At 36.3% G+C, this 18,518-nt stretch overlaps 1 protein-coding gene across 2 annotated transcripts in view; it reads left to right on the forward strand.

Annotated features, from left to right (window-relative positions):
* Nucleotides 1–18,518, forward strand: part of AKAP9 (A-kinase anchoring protein 9) — a gene marked incomplete at both ends in the record, with an annotated part of 191,974 nt that overhangs the window by 33,527 nt on the left and 139,929 nt on the right. For both annotated transcript variants that reach the window (XM_080702008.1, XM_080702009.1), the window contains 5 exons: nucleotides 2,847–2,891; nucleotides 12,143–12,196; nucleotides 12,535–12,705; nucleotides 14,133–14,288; nucleotides 15,109–15,306. In XM_080702008.1, coding sequence (XP_080558134.1) covers nucleotides 2,847–2,891; nucleotides 12,143–12,196; nucleotides 12,535–12,705; nucleotides 14,133–14,288; nucleotides 15,109–15,306 — 624 coding nt within the window. The remainder of the gene's footprint in view (nucleotides 1–2,846; nucleotides 2,892–12,142; nucleotides 12,197–12,534; nucleotides 12,706–14,132; nucleotides 14,289–15,108; nucleotides 15,307–18,518) is intronic.

An 18,518-nucleotide genomic window follows, 5' to 3' on the forward strand; every position in this document is an offset into this window, starting at 1 on the left:
AGTACCACCAAAAAAAAAAAAAAAAAAGCCAGGTGTGGTGGTGCACGCTTGTAATCCCCGCACTTGGGAGGCAGAGACAGGAGGATCGTGCTGGTTCAAAGCCAACCACGCTTGCTTAAGAGACCCTGTTTCCAAACAAAATAAATAAATAAATATATATATGTCTTGGAGTGTAGCCCAGAGGTAGAAGAGCTTCCAGGAACCCCAGTACCACACACACACACACAATACATATATATATATATAATCTTTGAAAAAAGTGACACTCAATAGACCATGAACAGGATACTGGTTTACATTATGATAATTGAATTGAGAAGGTAAAATTCTGCCTTCTTCTGCCTCATCTAGGAATATCTGCATTGAGTGACTCAGATTTTTTACTGCTTTGCTCTTGTCCATAAATAACTATGTATATGCTGGGTGTGGTGGTGCACGCTTGTAATCTCCGCGCTTGGGAGGCTAAGACTAGAGGATCACACAGGTTCAAAGCCAGCCTCAGCTACTTAGTGAGACTCTCAGCAACTTAGTGAGACCCTGTTTCCATATAAAATATAAAATAGGTCTTGGAGTATAGCCCAGAGGTAAAAAGCCCCTGGGTTCTACCCCCAGTACCAAAAAATAATAACTATGTACTACAAGTATTGATTTTGACATCATAAAAACTGTATTGAGGTAAATTTACTGATAGAGAATCTATAAATAATGCTGATCAACTGATCAACTGTATTTTAAATAAACTATTTCGCAAATATTTCCTCTTGTTTTGTAGTCTTTTTACTTTATAGTTTTCTTTGATATACAATGTTTCTCATTTTAATGAAGTAAAATTTATGATTTTTCTTTAGTTGCTTGTACTTTTGGTATAGTGACTAACATTTTCAAGTCAAACATGAATGTTTACATGTAAGTTTTTTTGGAAGAATTTTATAATTTTATGTCTTGTAGTTTGGTCTTGAATCTACTTTTAAGTTGATTTTTTTTTGGGGGGGTGGGTCTGGGGATAGAACCCAGGGGCATTCGACCTCCGAGTTACACCCCCTGCCCTATTTTTTATTCTTTATTTTGAAACAGGGTCTCACTAAGTTGCAGAGGGCCTCACTAAGTAGTAGCTGAAGCTGTCCGTGAACCGTGATCCTCCAGTCTCAGCCTCTCGAATGCTGGGCTTACAAGCCTGCGCCACCACGCCCGGCTTAAGTTGATTTTTATATGTGATAGGAGGTAGGTGTTCTGCTTCATTCCTTTGTGAGTGAATATCTAGTTGTCTCAGCATCATTCCTTGAAAAGACTATTCTGAGTTTTCAGTGACTAGCACAGTAAGAATTTACCTGCGGCCTTTCACCTGTGTTCTTTAAGGTCTGTATATTTAGCCTTTGCGAATATGTTCTAGTCTTGATTATTATAGCTTTGTGAATGTTTTGAAATAAGTATGAGTCTTGCAACTTTGTCCTTCCTCAGGATTGTTTTGGATGCTCTGTGTCCTTTATACTTCTATGTCAATTTTAGGGCAAGTTTTCCATTTTTTGATAAATGGCAACAGGGATTGTTTTGTTTTGAGACAGGGATTATCTTTGTCACCCATATTTTGAATGCAACAACTGTCTTCACCATCTTTTCTCAACACCAAGGTTTCTAGTATATGATAGGCACTTAATCACTGAATATGGGAGTTGTGTCTGAAAATATTTTAGATTTAAGAGGACCTCATGAATTAGGAACCACTATTACAGGATTTTAAAGTAGAGGCAAGCTTATTTCTGCTTCTGGCATTAGCTATTACTTCATGGAAAAGGCATACCATTTCCATAGTTTGTACACAGTGATAGTGTTTGTTGAATGAAAGGGGGAAACACTTTGGGTTTTACTTTCCTTGCCAGTAAAATGAGATTCTTAGACAAGGGGATGAACAATGAAAGCAATAATTTTGAGGTCAGAAAATTAAGATTTGTTCTTTGACTGAACCTACCACTTCCCAGCATAAAGAAGCTTGGAAAAGCCATTGACTTCACCTCTAAATCCCAGGGATATGAGGTTGAAGCAAGAATGTATTTCAAATGCTCTTTTTAGTTGTAAAGGTGTTCTAAAAATGAAATTTGAGCCGGACCTGGTGGCTCTAGCTTGTAATCCCAGCATTTGGGAGGCGGAGACCTGAGGATAACAGTTCTGGACAGCCTCAGCTACTTAGCAAGGCACTTCGCAACTTCAGTGAAACCCAGTTTCAAAAAAAAAGACTAAAATAAAATAGGGCTGGGGTGTAGATTGGAGGTACAATGCCCCTGGGTTCCATTCCTGGTACCACCAAAAAGAAAAAAGAAAAAAAAATAGGACTGGGGATTTAGCTCAGAGGTTTAATGCCCCTGGGTTCCATCCCCAGTACCACAAAAAATAAAATAAAATAAAAACAAATTTTGTTACTGTCCTTTCAGGTTATATTTTAGCATCAAGAGTTTATGATTCTTTTAAAGAAATTGGACTTGCTGATAGTAGCATTTCAAAGACTTTTATTGGAAGAATTACATGAATTTGAGGAATGATGTCTTTCTTACTTGGTGCTTTTGGCTTACAAATGATGTATACAGTATATAAAACGTATGAAAGTTCTTCTTGGTATTTTTATATTTAGAAAAATGCTTAGTGATAAATTTTTTATGCATCATTTATTTAGCCATTGTAATTTATAATTAAATGATGTTTTTAAAGATTTGAGTAATTTTGCTAGTGTTTTAGTGGCACTTTAATGAGTTTTTTTCTCATTGCTATTAGCAACAGTGCCTTTATATTAGTAAAGTATGATATTCAGCAGGAAAAAAGGTCATAATTTTAATGAGTTTTTACCTTTATTGCAGCCAGAAAGTGAAATTTCAACCACAGCAGATGATTATAGTTCAGAGGTAAGACTAACATCATAATTCCAAATGTCGTTATTAAATTTGATATTTTATTGAAATTATTGGTTGTTGTTACTTTATTTCCTGTAAATTTATACACTTCTATATTTTTATCAAACAGTATAATATAAATGGATAGAAAACATGAAGATTGCTGGGAGTAGTAGCGCACACTTGTAATCCCCGCGCTTGGGAGGCGGAGACAGGAGGATTGCACAGGTTTGAAGCCAGCCTCGCTGGCTTACGAGACCCTGTTTCCAAATAAAAATATAAAAATATGGCCGGGCGTGGTGGTGCAGGCTTGTAATCCCCGCGCCAGCCTCAGCTACTTAGTGAGGCTTTCAATAACTTAGTAAGACCCTGTTTCCAAATAAAATACCAAAAAGATCTGGGAGTATAGCCCAGAGGTAGGAAGCCTCTGGGTTCCACCCCCAGTACCACCAAAAAAATGTGTGTGTGTGTGTGTGTGTGTGTGTGTGTGTGTGTGTGTGTGTGTAAAAATATGGGTCTGGGCCGGGCGTGGTGGCACACGCTTGTAATCCCCGCGCTTGGGAGGCAGAGACAGGAGGATCGTGCTGGTTCGGAGCCAGCCTCGCTGTCTTAAGAGACTCTGTTTCCACATAAATAGGTCTGGGAGTGTAGCCCGTGGGAGTGTATATCAGAGGTAGAAGGGCTTCCAGGAACCCCAGTACCACCAAAGAAATATATATGTGTGTGTGTGTGTGTGTGTGTGTGTGTGTGTGTGTGTGTGTATGTATGTCTGTCTGAGAGTGTAGCCCGGAGGTAGAAGGGCATCCAGGAATCCCAGTACCAAAAAGAAAACATGAAGATTGTTTTACTGCTGTATCTTTTTTTCCAGTTGTTAGATTTTTTTCCCAGTTGTCCTAATAGTTTGATCCTTAATTAAATAGAGGATTTATTTTAGTTTCTAGGAAAGTGTTTAATGCTGGATTTCTAGGATATAGGCCTTGCACATACTCAAATGTAGCACAGTAAAAATTTTATAATGTAGGATATTTTTAATAATGCTTGTTCTAAATGCTTAAATTCTAGTAACCATATAAATTTATTTATTGAAATTAATGTTGCCACAGTCTCTTTTTTGGCACTGGAGATTGAATCCAGGGCCTCATACATACTAGAAAAGATGTCCATCAACAGATAAATGGATTACAAAATTATGGGATATGTACACAATGGAATTTTAGTGAGCCATAAAAAACAAAATTACATAATTTACAGGGAAATGGATGAAACTAGAGAACATCATGTTAAGTGAGATTAGTCAGTCACAAAAAAATAAGAAATCAGATGTTCTCCCTAATATGTGGAAGCTAGGGGAAACAAGGGTTATAGGAGGAACTCTAGATGAAGGAGAAACTATTGATGAGTAAATAAGGCGACCTAAGTGAAGGAGATGGGGTGGAGATTCTGTCTCTCTTTGTTTGTTTGTTTTTTTTTTGTTGTTTGGTGTTTTTTCTTTGGTAGTGGGGATGGAACCCAGGGGCATTCTACCTCCAAGCTATACTCCCTGCCCTATTTTTTATTCTTTAGTTTGAAACAGAATCTTACTGAGTTGCAAAGGACCTCACTAAGTAGCTAAGGCTGTCGGAAACCACTGTCCTCCTGTCTCAGCCTCCCAAATGCTAGGATTATAAGCATGTGCCATCATACCTTGCTTGGGAATTCTCTAATGCACATGATGTACATTCACAAACATCTCAAAGTTGATCACTAAGCCAAACATGAGAAGGAAGGAGGGGTGAAGGAAGGGGGTGGGAATTGGGTATGTATGCCTCTACCATCTTCTACTCCATTAAGATGGATGACTGCAATGAACCAATAAAAAAATTTAAAAAATGAAAAGCACCACCAATGAGCTACATCCATAGTACTTTTTAAATTTATTTTGAACCAGGGTTTCACTAAGCTGCTCAGGCATACCTCAAATTTGTAATCCTTCTGCCTCATTCTCTCAAGGACCAGGGATTAGCGGCATGTACCATCACATCTGCCAATAGTGATTTTTATTTTAGATGATAAACTATGAAACAGGCATTGGCCTCTTTAGGAAGTACCTACCTTCTTTATATGTTGCTAATAAATATATGCCTTTTAAAAAATTTTTTGTTGGTGCATTGTATTTATACATCCTAATGAAGCAAAAAACTTATGTATATCACCCAACCATCCCCCACCCAGTCCCCACCTCACTCCCTCCCCATCCCTCCCTCTCATGCTTGGCTTAGTGGTTGACTATGATATGAATAAGGACATTGTGCACTTTAAAGAGTTTCCTTCTCCCCCTCTCCCATCCCCACAGTTAGGTTGCCTTATTTGCTCCTCTGTAGGATCTCCTTTTTCACCTGGAGTTCCTCCTATGACCCCTTTCACCTTAGCTCTTACATATTAGGGAAAGCATCTGATTTCTTAGTTTTTGTGACTAATTTCGCGTAGCATAATGTCTTCAAGATCCATTCTTTTCCCTGTAAATGCTGTAGTTGTGGGGGTTTTTTATGGCTGAGTAAAATTCCATGTGTACATATCCCACAGTTTTGTAATCCATTCATCTGTTGATGGGCATCTTGGCTGTTTCCAGAGTTTGGCTATGGTGAATTGTGCAGCTATGAACATAGATACACATGCATTAGTTTGGTAGTTTGGTTTCCTTTCTTTTGGGTAGATACCCAGAAGTGGTATTGCTGAATCGAATGGTAAATGTGTCCCCATTCTTCTGAAGATTTTCCATACTGTTTTCCAAAGTGGTTGCACTAATTTGCAATCCCACCAACAATGCTTTAGAATTCCCACTTCACATCCTCACCAGCATTTGTTGTTTGTGTTTTGAATGGTTGCCATTCTAGTTGGGGTAAGGTGAAATCTCAGGGTAGTTTTGATTTGCATCTCTCTGATTGTCAATGATGTTGAGCATTTTTTCATGCATTTATTGGCCATTTGAATTTCTTCTTTCATGAAGTGTCTATTGAGTTTGCTTGCCCATTTTTTTATTAGAATGTTTTTTAGTGTTGAGTTTCTTAAGTTCTTTGTATATTCTAGATATTAGTCCTCTATTAGAAGAGTAGGTGGTGCAAATCTTCTCCCATTTAGTTGGCTCACGATTGAGGTTCTTGACAGTTTCCTTTGCTGTACAGAAGCTCTTCAGTTTCATGCAATCCCACTTAATTGATTCACCTTTTAGCTTATTGTCCCTTTGGGGTCTTGTTGAGAAAGTTTTTGTCTGTGCCTATGTGTTGCAGTGTTGGACCTATGCCCTCTTCAAGGAGCCTCAAGGTCTCTGGTCTAATTTCCAAGTCTTTGATCCATCTTAAATGGACTCTTGTGCAGGGTGAGAAAGTGGGATTAATTTCCAATTTTCTGCATATGGTTAACCAGTTTTGCCAACAACATTCGTTGAACAGGCTATCTTTTTTCCAGTGTATGGCGACTGAGTAAAGTAGCTTTTATGAGTACATCTGACACTTGATCTCCATAGTGTCAAAAATAACACCTTACATAGCCAGAAAATACTATCAATGGAGAAATAAAAGCTATAAATACAATGTAGTAGAAAGAGCTAATTATTTTTCAGTATTCATTTCTACATTTTTATGGTGAGCTATAAAGTAATTTGAATAGTTACCTATCAAATGTAAGAACAATTCTTTGTTGCAGTTTTTAGATATTCTATTTGTTGGAAGATACATATTTCTAGGATTGTGATTATGTATAAAATGATCAGCTACAAATAAGCCAACACTTCAACTAATTCATCATCTAGAAATAATAAATGTCAAATTTTCTGTGTTATTTACTATGAAATATGGAAGATGGAAAGATCTGCCATGTTCATGGATAGGCAGAATAAATATCATTAAAATGGCCATTCTTCCAAAAGTTATCTACAGATTCAACGCAATGCCCATTAAATTACCAATATTATTCCTCACAGACATAGAAAAATCAGTCCTTAAATTCAGTTGGAACAACAAAAAGCCCAGAATAGCCAAAGTAGTTCTCAGCAACAAAAACCATGCAGGAGGAATTACAATACCTGACTTTAAACTGTACTACAAAGCCATTGTAATAAAAACAGCATGGTACTGGCACAAAAACAGATACATAGACCAATGGAGCAGAATAGAAGACCCAGAAACAAGTCCACACAATTGATTTTTGACAAAGGGGCCAAACACATACTGTGGATGGAACCCAGGGGCATTCTACCTTCAAGCTACACCCGCAGCCCTATTTTTTTCTCACTAAGTATACCAGTATCTCAGGTTTAATGCCTTATTTTTTGTATTTTGTCTTTCTTAATTCAGAGTCTCAGATGCTTTGGTTCTTATGTCTTTGAGCCATCCCAGAACTCCATAAATTATACTTTTTCGTTACATGAAGTGGAATTTTATTATATGCCATCGACTATAGGTGATACCATTCTTTCAATGTCCATGAAATTTGGTTAAAATTTATAAAGTCATTTTCCTACATTTGGATACCAGAGCAAAAATTAATTTTGTTAATTTGGAAAGTTAAAAGCTTCAAATGATACAATTTTCAAGTTCAATTTATAAAGATATCAATAAATAATATAAGAAGATCTTGCTACAGTAAGACATTCCTTTCCTAAATTTTTTTAGTTAAAAACTGAGGGGATCTGGGTGTGATGGCACACGCTTGTAATCCCAGCATTTGGCAGGCTGAGACAGAAGGATTACGCAGGTTCAAAGACAGCCTCAACTACTTAGTGAGGCTCTTTGCAACTCAGTGAGACCCTGTTTCAAAATAAAGAATAAAAAATAAGGCTGGTGGTGTTGCTCGGAGGTAGAATGCTCCTGAATTACATCCCCTGTAGTGCAAAAAACAAAAACAACAACAACAAAAACTGAGGGCATATTAGAGAAAACATAAGTTCCTTCTCTTTCTGTGCTTGGCTGATCTCACTTAACATAATGTTCTCCAGGTCTTTCCATCTTCTTGAGAATGACATGATTTTGTTCTTTATAACTGAGTAGAATTCCATTGTGTGTATTTCCCATAATTTTGCAATTCATTCATCTGTTGATGGAGACCTAGGTTGATTTCATATTTGGGCTATTACAAATTGTGCTGGTATGAACATGGGTATGCATATGTTATTTTAGTTCTCTGATTTCAGCCGTTTGGGAAAGATACCCAGGAGAGGTCTCAGACAATGGAGGAGAAACCTTCCCAAAGCTAGAATGGAAGGATAGGAGAGGAAGAAGGCTGAGATTGATTAATGAAGGAGCTACGTCCAAATATGTGTAAAAATATAAATATCACATGGTTAACCTGGACACTCATTGTTGGGAGGGGGGAAGGGGAATTAGGGGGAGGGTACCAAACATAGTCTGAATGTATGCCATTTTCAATATGTTCCACATAAAAAAAAAATAAAGTAGAATAAAAAAAAAAAGAGGGGGGCCAGGTGTTATGGCGCACACCTATAATCGCAGTACTTGGGAAGCTGTGACTGGATGATCTCAGGTTTCAGGACAGCCACCGCAACATAGTGAGATTCTCAGCAACCTAGTGAGACCCTGTTTCAAAACAAATAATAAAAAAGGGCTGGAGATGTAACTCAGAGGTAAACTATCTCTAGTACCACACACACACATAAAATAAGGAAGGAAGGAAGGAAGGAAGGAAGGAAGGAAGGAAGGAAGGAAGGAGGGAAGGAAAAGAAAATTGTGGGAATTATGAGGCCCCCCAAAATGTACTGAAATTATGTGTCTGTGTTCCTAGTAAATATAATGTATTTCCAAGTAAGATACAAATAGAACTTATATATAAGCACCTCAGATAAAACTTAGAAAGTATTTATCATACACACTGACCTTGGCTCACAGTAAAATATGTATTTTATACATTTATGTGTAATTTCATATATATGAATAATATAATTGCAAATATGTAGTTATATGCATATAATTATATATGAATAAATATATGCTTATATATGTTTCTCAAACAAACTTCAGGAAAAACACTATTATAATAAGACACATCTGTGATACTTTTTCTTAATTCTCATCACAAAAAATGAAATGAACTGCTTTATAGTTGTGAAGTACAATGATTTAGAAGATTACATTGAAAAAGAGAATTATGACTTCATATCCCCATGCAGCCTTGGTGCTGCCTGTGTGCCCAGAGAGGAGGTAGTAGAGACTTTTGTCTTTCAGGAAGAAGTTGCCCAACGCCTGTCTCTCATCATCAGTACTTTGTTCACACAAGGGAACTTTCCTTTGAGAGTTGATCTCTAATGCTTCTCATGCCTTTGAGAAGATTCACAATGAGAGCCCAATAGACTCTTATAAGTTGTACAGTAGTAAAGAGCTGAAAATTGACATTATTCCCAACCTTCAGGAATACATTGTGATTTAGTGGACATAGGCATGACTAAGGCCAACCTCATGAATAATTTGGGAACCATTGCCAAATCTGGTTATTAAAACATTTATGTAGGCTTGTCAGACTAGTACAGCTATCCTCTTGATTGGACAGTTTGATTTTGACTTTTATTCTGCCTATCTGTTGGCAGAGAAAATGATTGTGATCACAAAGTATACCAGTGACATTCTCTAAAACTTTTAAACATGATGCCTTTCTGAGTTGCTGAGCTATCAGCAACTTGAGCAACTCATACATATTAATCAGTATGGAGGTGAGACGATGTAGGTGTCAGAGTATGTCCCTTGCATGAAAGAGACCCAAAAGTCCATCTGCTACATCACTAGTGAGCACGAAGAGCAGGTGGCCAGCTCTGCTTTTATGTGAGGAGTGAGGGCAGAAGCAGGACTTTGTATATGTAAAGCCTACTGATGAGTGTTGCATGCAGCAGCTCAAGGAATTTGATAAGAAGAGCCTGGTCTCAGTTACCAAGGAAGGCCTGGAACTAAGTGAGTATGAGGATGAAAAGAAGGAAATAAAGGAGAGCAAGGTGACATTTCAGAACTCTTGCAAGCTCATGAAAGAAATCTTGCATAAGAGAGTTGACAATCCTTGATAAGAAGGTCATGACAATCTCTACAATCAAAGTACTTGTGTATTCATCCTGCTGCATTGTGACTAGCACTTTTAGCTGGACCATGGAGCAGTTCCTGAAGGCCCAGGCACTTCAAGACAGCTCTACACTGGGCTGTCAGGAAGCAACTGTCCATTGTAAGGCAATGTAAAATTTGTTTGACTGAATTAGAGAATTAAGCCGAGCATATAGAAGGCATTAGATACCATTAGTTATTATACTAATATTATACTGATACCATTATAACTTAAAGGAATATTTTTTGCTTAATATGATCTAAATATACTTATAAGCATTCATTTCTATTACTTTAAAGCAAAAATTTTAGTTCTGCTACAGTCAGAATTTCTGAGTCAAGAAAAGCTTAACTGAGGCCGGGCGTGGTGGCACACGCTTGTAATCCCCGCGCTTGGGAGGCGGAGACAGGAGAATCGCGCAGGTTCGAAGCCAGCCGTGCTGGCTTAAGAGACCCTGTTTCAAAAATATAAAATAGGTCTGGGAGTGTAGTCCAGAGGTAGGAGGGCTTCCAGGAACCCCAGTACCACCAAAAAAAAAAAAAAAAAAAAAAAAAAAGCTTAACTGATCCAGGCATGGTGACACATACCTGTAATCTCAGCAATTTAAGAGGCAGAGGAAGACTATGGTAATTTTGAGTAATAAATGGCAACTTAGTGAGACTCTGTCTCAAAATAAAAGATAAAAAGGGCTTTGGATATAGCTCAGTGATAGAGCAGGGATGAAGCTGTTTTCTCTACTATTAGTGGTTAAAAGGAATTATTAAGTGATTAATTGATCTAAAATTAATTTCCCACTAGATAAACCCTGGCTATATATCCTTTCATCCTCTTTCCTTTTCTTTTTTTTTTTTTTTTTTTGTGGTATTGGAGATGGAACCCAGGGGCTTTCTACCCCTGGGCTATACTCCCAGACCTATTTTTTTATATTTTATTTGGAAACAGGGTCTCACTAAATAGCTGATATCCTCACTAAGTAGCTGAGGCTGGCTTCGAACCTGCACAATCCTCCTGTCTCAGCCTCCCAAGCGCTGGAATTACAAGCATGAGCCACCATACCCGGCAGAGACAGATATGTCAGAAGTGGGATCGAACCCACACCTCCAGGGAAGACTGACCTGAACGCACCGCTTTAGACTGCTCAGCCATCCTGACCTTGGGATTCATCCTCTTTTCTCCTACCACAAAATATCTGTGATGGAGACAGTTGGTATTATGTTAAAGAAAGCCTCAATAACCGTTAGGGTTGACATGACTATTAATAATACTATACCCAGAGAAAGTTTTTAGCCAAGTGTTCTTTACCTAATTATTTCCCTTCCTTTTCCTTGGCTTGCTTACTAGCTTTTAAGAAATTTATACTAGTAAGTAGTTTTACTTGAAAATGAATAGGATATGGGGTGTGTGTGTGTGGTCTGTGCTACTGGGAATTAACCCCCATTTTTTTTAAAACAGGATGATCTTACTAAGTTGTTGAAGCTGGCCCCTAACCTTTTATTCTCCTGTCTCAACCTCCTGAGTACTGGGATTATAGGCATGAGATACTACACCCAGTTGGACTTGATTTTTTTTTTAATTGCTTTTTTCTTTTTTGCAGTACTGCAGGCGGAACCCAGGGGAATTCTAAATCCGAGCTACACCCCCAGCCCAATTTTTTAGTTAGTTTTTTTTTTTTTTTACTTTTTGGAAACAAGGTCTCACTGAGTTGCGAAGGGCCTCGCTAAGTAGCTGAAGCTGTCTGCAAACCACGATCCTCCCGTCTGCCTACCCCAAATACTGGGATTACAAACGTGTGCCACCATACCCGGCCTTGCTTAAAAATTTTTAAGGAAGCATTTTGTAGAAAAGGATCTAGTTACTAAAGGTTTATAGTTCTCCTTCTGAAGACCAAATAGAAAGTGTACTTTATTAGAACTTTAATTCACTTAAATGAAAATCTATAGTATAGTGTCTTTTGCATTTTAAGAACACAGATGTTTGAAGAATGATTGGTATTTACAAAGGTCATGTTTTTAGATACTTCAATTAAATTTAATCACTGCATCTTTTTTAGATATGGCATTTTCCATATATATTAAGATACAAGCATAGTGTACAATTATTATTGTAAGGTAATTAAGATACACGTATTATTGTGAGGTAAATAAATTTTGTCTAAGATTATGATATATCAGGAAATTATTTTTATACAGGTAAATGGTTGCAGTTTTGTGGTGAAAACAGGAAAGCCTACAAATTTATTAAGGGTACAGTATTTAAATCTGCTCATGATACTAATGTTTTGTACTATTTAAAACCATTTGGCTTACTAACAAAACTTATTCCTGCATGTACTTTCTGTGTGTGGTTTCTAAATGCTTTTAATGTTTAACAAAACAAAATTATCCACTTTTTATTATATGTTTAGTTGGAACAGAATTTGCAGTTGTCCTGCTCTTAAGGTATATATGGTTGCTGTAGTAGTAAACTTCCAGGTGATGAGTGATGTTTTAAAGTGAACTTTGCTACAGAATTCAATATTTAAATCCCTCTCCCTGAGGAATGCTACTAGTACTGAACTATTACAACTCTTGGATTGATTTAGGAGGAAGAATTTGGTGTTGATGATTCCTATTCTGAACAAGGGGCACAGTACAGTCAGACCCACCTAGAGATGATAGAAAATGAATTGGCTGGAAAGCAACATGAGGTTGAAGAGCTAAACAGAGAACTGGAAGAAATGAGGGCCACCTATGGGACCGAAGGACTGCACCAGGTACCTTTACAACTTCAGAGACCTTTGGTTGCTACTCACACACACACACAAAAAAAAGAAGGAAATTTGAATGATAGTAGATGGGGTGTATAAGCCAGGTATGGTGACTCACACCTGTAATCTCAATACTTGGGAGGCTGAGACAGGAGGATTGCAGGTATGTGGTAAGCCGCAGCAACTTAGATCCTGTTTCAAAAAAAAAAAAAAATTAAGAGCCGGGCGTGGTGGTGCACGCTTGTAATTCCAGTGCTTGGGAGGCGGGGATAGGAGGATTGCACAGGTTCGAAGCCAGCCTCTCTGGCTTAAGAGACCCTGTTTTGCCCGGGTTGGTGGTGCACACTTGTAATCCCAGCATTCCGGAGGCTAAGACTGGAGGATCGCAGTTCGCGGACAGCCTCAGCTACTTAGTGAGGCCCTCTGCAACTCAATGAGACCTGGTTTCAAAACAAAGAATAAAAAATAGGGCAGGGCATGTAGCTCAAGGTCGAATGCCCCTGGTTCCATCCCCAGACCCGCAAAATAAATAAATAAATAAATAAATAAATAAATAAGAGACCCTGTTTCCAAATAAAAATATAAAATAGGTCTGGGAGTATAGCCCAGAGGTAGAAAGGCTTCCAGGATCCCCAGTACCATAAAAAAAAAAAGAAAGAAAGAAAAAGAAAAGTGGAGCCAGGGACGTAGCTCAGATAAAATGCTCCTGGGTTTGATCCTCAGTACCACTAAATGAATACATATATACATACATAATGGGGTGTATAAATGGCAATTTAAGGTCATCTTATGATTTTTTTACTCATACATAGCATTAATTACCCCATTTAAAACTAGGATTCTACTATCAGGGCTAAAATATATGTACTTCTTTTATTTTACTTTATAAGATAGCTAGAGTAAAATCACTTTAGTAGGACATACATTTTTCTAATCAGCCAAAGGAAAATTATTATACAAACCACATGAAAAATGGTGACTTAAACTCATTAGGGATGTTGGCAAGTTCTTATAAGTAATCCTCCTGATTAGTACGACATGGTCATCTGACTGCTCTGGACAACCCAGTCAGTGACATGGGTCATTGATGAGGGTTATTTTAGTTTCATCTTCTTCAGAAGCAAGGTGGAATTTAAGGTGTCTTGTGTTATTGCCTAAAAACAGATTGGGGGAATCCCAAAATATAAAAACATTTGTTCTTCTAGAAGTAATATATGGAAAAGCCAGAACAAATGTATTTTTTCCTTAATGACTTGCAAGTTAAAAAAAATTATTGTGACATAATAGCTTTTAAATATGTAAGATTGCTTATAAATTTTAATAATTCTGCCAATGATTTGAATCTCCTATTTTAAACAAGTTATCTGTAATAATAACTAATTTGTTTAAAAAAATAAGTCTAGCACTTAGTTCTTTTCACTGGTTTTCTTTAGTTACAAGAATTTGAAGCAGCCATTAAACAAAGAGATGGCATCATTACCCAACTCACTGCTAATTTACAACAAGCAAGAAGAGAAAAGGATGAGACAATGAGAGAATTCTTAGAGTTGACAGAGCAAAGTCAAAAATTGCAAATTCAATTCCAGCATGTAAGTATTATTAGTAGAACAAAATGTATTAGGTTTTCAGCAATTAATTTAATTTTTTCACTTTCTAGACCAAATCTAAATTTGTTGAAGAGCCATTTGTTTACTATATCATTTTGGAAAAACTAGTGGATATGTGTTATATTAGCCAAGAATTTAGTTCACACTTCTTGGGTGGTGTCATGCTTATTTCCTTTATATTTTTTCCCTGTCTGTACTTTGAAATTCTACAAAATCTTAAAAGGAGGATTGAGTAGATTTTTGCAAAAATTAACCTGAGGTTACTTTTTACCTTTACCAACCCTGGTGTGATTTTATTTTAGCTAGGTTCTTAAACTGAATGTTTTCCATTTATCCTTACTTAGAGCCATAAGAATTTAATTGCATTAATCAGTGTTTCTGATAGCAAGTAACAGAAAACAATTTGGAATAGGTTAAGTAAAAGGAGAGAGTTTAAAGTAAGGGTACAGGCTTTTCTTATAGAACCTAAGAACAGAAATACAATCAGGCCCTGAAAGAGATCAGAACTAGAATCTGAAGTCACCAGGACTCCAGAAACAACTGTCTTTCAGGCCCTACTTCTCTCTGCATGTGTGTCTCAGTCTTATTTTCCTTACTAGACCTACTTTTCCTGCTTTATCATGTGAAAAATACTTTTTTCTCATATTACTTTGAGTAGTGTTGAGTTGAGCATGTTTGCTGAGATCTCAAGCCTCTGGTGTGAACAGAGCCAGTGTGGGATGAGTAATGCCCTAAAAAATGTCTATTTTGTAATGTAGTCACTTTATAATTTAATATTTTGAAGTTCCTTTCTATTTTCAAGTTACAGGCTAGTGAAACTCTGAGAAACAGCACTCATAGTAGCACAGCTGCAGATTTACTACAAGCCAAACAACAGATCCTTACTCATCAGCAGCAGCTGGAAGAACAGGACCATCTATTAGAAGATTATCAAAAAAAGAAAGAAGACTTCAAAATGCAAATTAGTTGCTTGCAAGAGAAAATTAAAATATATGAAATGGTATGTTTATTTTAAGGAATTAACTTGTAAGCATCTTTGTAACTAACTTTTAAAGTTTTTAAGTAGGTGTTTGCTTTTTATTAGGGAACTGAATCGCAAAATTTCATAATTAAGACAAACTTTTTGAGTTTGTAAAATAATATATTTCAAAACCAAAAGGGAATCTCACAGTACTGGTTTTTAAGATAATACTCATTACTCTGTTTTTTAAAAGCAGTCAGCCTCTATTAAACTGAATTCTCAGGAGGATCTGAATTTATAACTAGAATCTCTATCCTTTTTGTTTTCCCATCTAAAAATATTTCTACTTATTCTAGCCATAATTTTGAAATTCTGAAAATGTAATATTATAAATTTTAATTAGTAAAAAATAAATGCAGTTGATTCTTTTTATTCATTTGAATTATACTGTAGTTATTTGGAACTTATTTATCAAATAAATGTTCCTGCTTGGAGAGGTGGGGGGGATATATTACACCGATTTTAATTTTAAATTCCCAAAATGACTCGCCTCAGTAGATTCCATTTTCTTTGTTTTTCAAAGAGAGATTGAAGTTCAGATGTGATTTGCCTGAGAATGTCCCACTTATAGGACCAGAGTTGGTATTCAAACTTTGTCCACAACCTTACCAAACCTGGAGCTTCTTACACTACACTCTCTACCCTCTGGTCTTCTCTTTAAGAGAGCTGAAACAAGGCAGAATGTGATCACTTTGTTTGAGCTCAGCTGAAGAACATGTGTCCAACAACACAAGGGTTTTTTTTGTTTTGTTTTTTCTGGTCTGGCACATCTGCACATCTACGAGAATATTACCACGGTTGATTTGGGATTTACAAAGAAATTTTAGTAAGGTGAATTTGCAGATATGAAATTTGCAGCTAATGAGCTTGGATAGTATATGTGATGAAGAGAAATTACCAAGACAAGAGTATTGTTTGAATAACAATAAAATGATTAGGTAGCATTTATTAAGGATTTACTCCATGACAGGCAATGTTTAAAGCATCTTACATAAATTAACATGTCAAATCATCACTATAACACTTGAGATAGAAGAACCGTTATTACCTCCATTTTACAAAAGAGCACCAAGACAGAGCAAGATGAAGGAAATTGTCCAGGTACACAGGTAGTGACTTAGTATTTAGATTCCAAACTTCAGTTGTCGGACTCCACAATACTGTTCTTTAGAAGTAAGGCAGATACAAATTGAAGACATGGAAACTTTAAAAAGAGCATGCTTTTTAACTAAGGTAATTTAAAAAATATGTAGATGCTTATAGACCACCTGTTTTGTAACAGTCCCCTGTAAGAGATAAGTGATGCCTAAAATGTGCCCTTTTCTTCACACAGCTCAGTGTTTAATAGGAGAGGTGCTACATGTCTGTAAGACACCACAAAATAAGTGTAGGAAAAATGTTTTGAAAGTTCTGCTTAGATCTGGCTTCATGAGGGAAGATATTTAGGATAGGCTTTAGCAGGGAGGTAACATTTGAGGTAGGTCTATAAATTGGGAAAAATCTCTTTTACTGTTCTTTTATTGTACTGAGAATTGAACCCAGAGATATTCTACTTATGAGCTATACTCCCAGCACCCTATTTTATTTTTAGTTTTGTAACAAGGTTTTTTGTAACAAGTTGTTGAGGGTCTTGCTAAGTTGCTGAGGCTCGCCTCAACGCTAATGGTCCTCCTGTCTAAGCCTCCCAAGTACTGGGATTACAGGTGTGTGCCACCATGCCCAGTTTTGGAATAATCTTGTTTTTAAAGCAATTGTCATAATACATAGAACATAGTAGCTACTCAGTACTTATTTGACGAACAAGTGAACAAGTTATGTAAATAAAGACCCAGGCTGAAACATGTTGAAAAAGTAAAAGGAACAAAAAATAGTTTAATTTGTTTAATAAAGCAGTATCCTGGGAAAGTGAGTTTTTCCAGAGGGTAAAGAGTAGAAATATAATTTAGGCCTAGATTTCAAGGGCCTGGATATTGGATTTATTATATTCAGTGTTTAGTAAAATTTCAGATTATTCAAAATTCAAGTAATTCATTTTAGTAGGGGGAATAACCTTTGCTTACTTGAATGTTAGAAGGAATAATTTTATATTTTTTACATATATATTTAATTTCACATTTCTCAAAAAGTTAATCTCTCTGAGTAGTAGTTTTATAAGTGCAGCCAAGGAACCATTTTGATGATTAAAGTCTTATTTTCATTGTTCTAATCCTCCAAACTTCCATGGGGCAGTAGTCATAATTGGAAATATTTCCTACTCTCTCAGGTATATTTCCAAAAAGTAAAGAGATTATGTCCTCAGTCACAGGCCTATTGGTTTACAGCATGGAATAAATGGTTTAAAGCCAGTGCTTTGGAAAAAGCAGTACTAAGAATATAAACGATGAATTTGTGGTGCTTAATTGTTGAATGAAGAACTATTATTGGTTGTTTACAATTTTATCATGTGTGGGACAATTTCAGATATAATATTTGGCTATATGAGGGCATTTATCCTCCATAGAAAATAAAATAAGGAGGTTAAAAATAATATTTTATAATAATATTGCCATTTTTCAAAATTAGGTACTTATTTAGCAATTATTTGTGCTTTTAGTGAAGTTCAAAGGGATACATATATAATGAGTACATCATTTTATGTTTCCCCTCTGCATTCCACTCTTCTACATGCTAAATTTATAGATAGCACATTAAGAATAAAATAAATACCTTACTATATTTATTTTAGCCTCAAACATATTCTGTGAAATAGAGACAATACTGTCTTTATTATACAAATGGAAAAACCAGGATTAACATATTAAACTGATTTACTAATGTCACATAGTGTAGAAGTTAAAAGTACAAATGCATAGCACTTCGTAATAACATGGTGATACTGAATGGGTATATGATCCCATGACAAAAGCTAATAGAACTTAAGAGGCTGTACAAGTGAATGTTGATTACCTTGGTTAATTGAGTACAGAATCTGCCCTTTGTGGACTCAGAAGTCTTACTCTTTTTTTTTTCTTCTACTAAATGATAGGTGGCTAATATATAAGCCTGAATATAATATTATTAATTTACAATGAGATTAAAAGGCCAAATAATATGAGAGAAAACAACCAGTCACATTCTGTGACTGGCTAATCTTAGCGTAATATTCTCTAGTTCTACCCATTTTCCTGCATATGACATAATTTTGTTATTCT

Source organism: Muscardinus avellanarius (assembly GCF_963383645.1).
Source record: "Muscardinus avellanarius genome assembly, chromosome: 9".
Classification (NCBI taxonomy): domain Eukaryota; kingdom Metazoa; phylum Chordata; class Mammalia; order Rodentia; family Gliridae; genus Muscardinus; species Muscardinus avellanarius.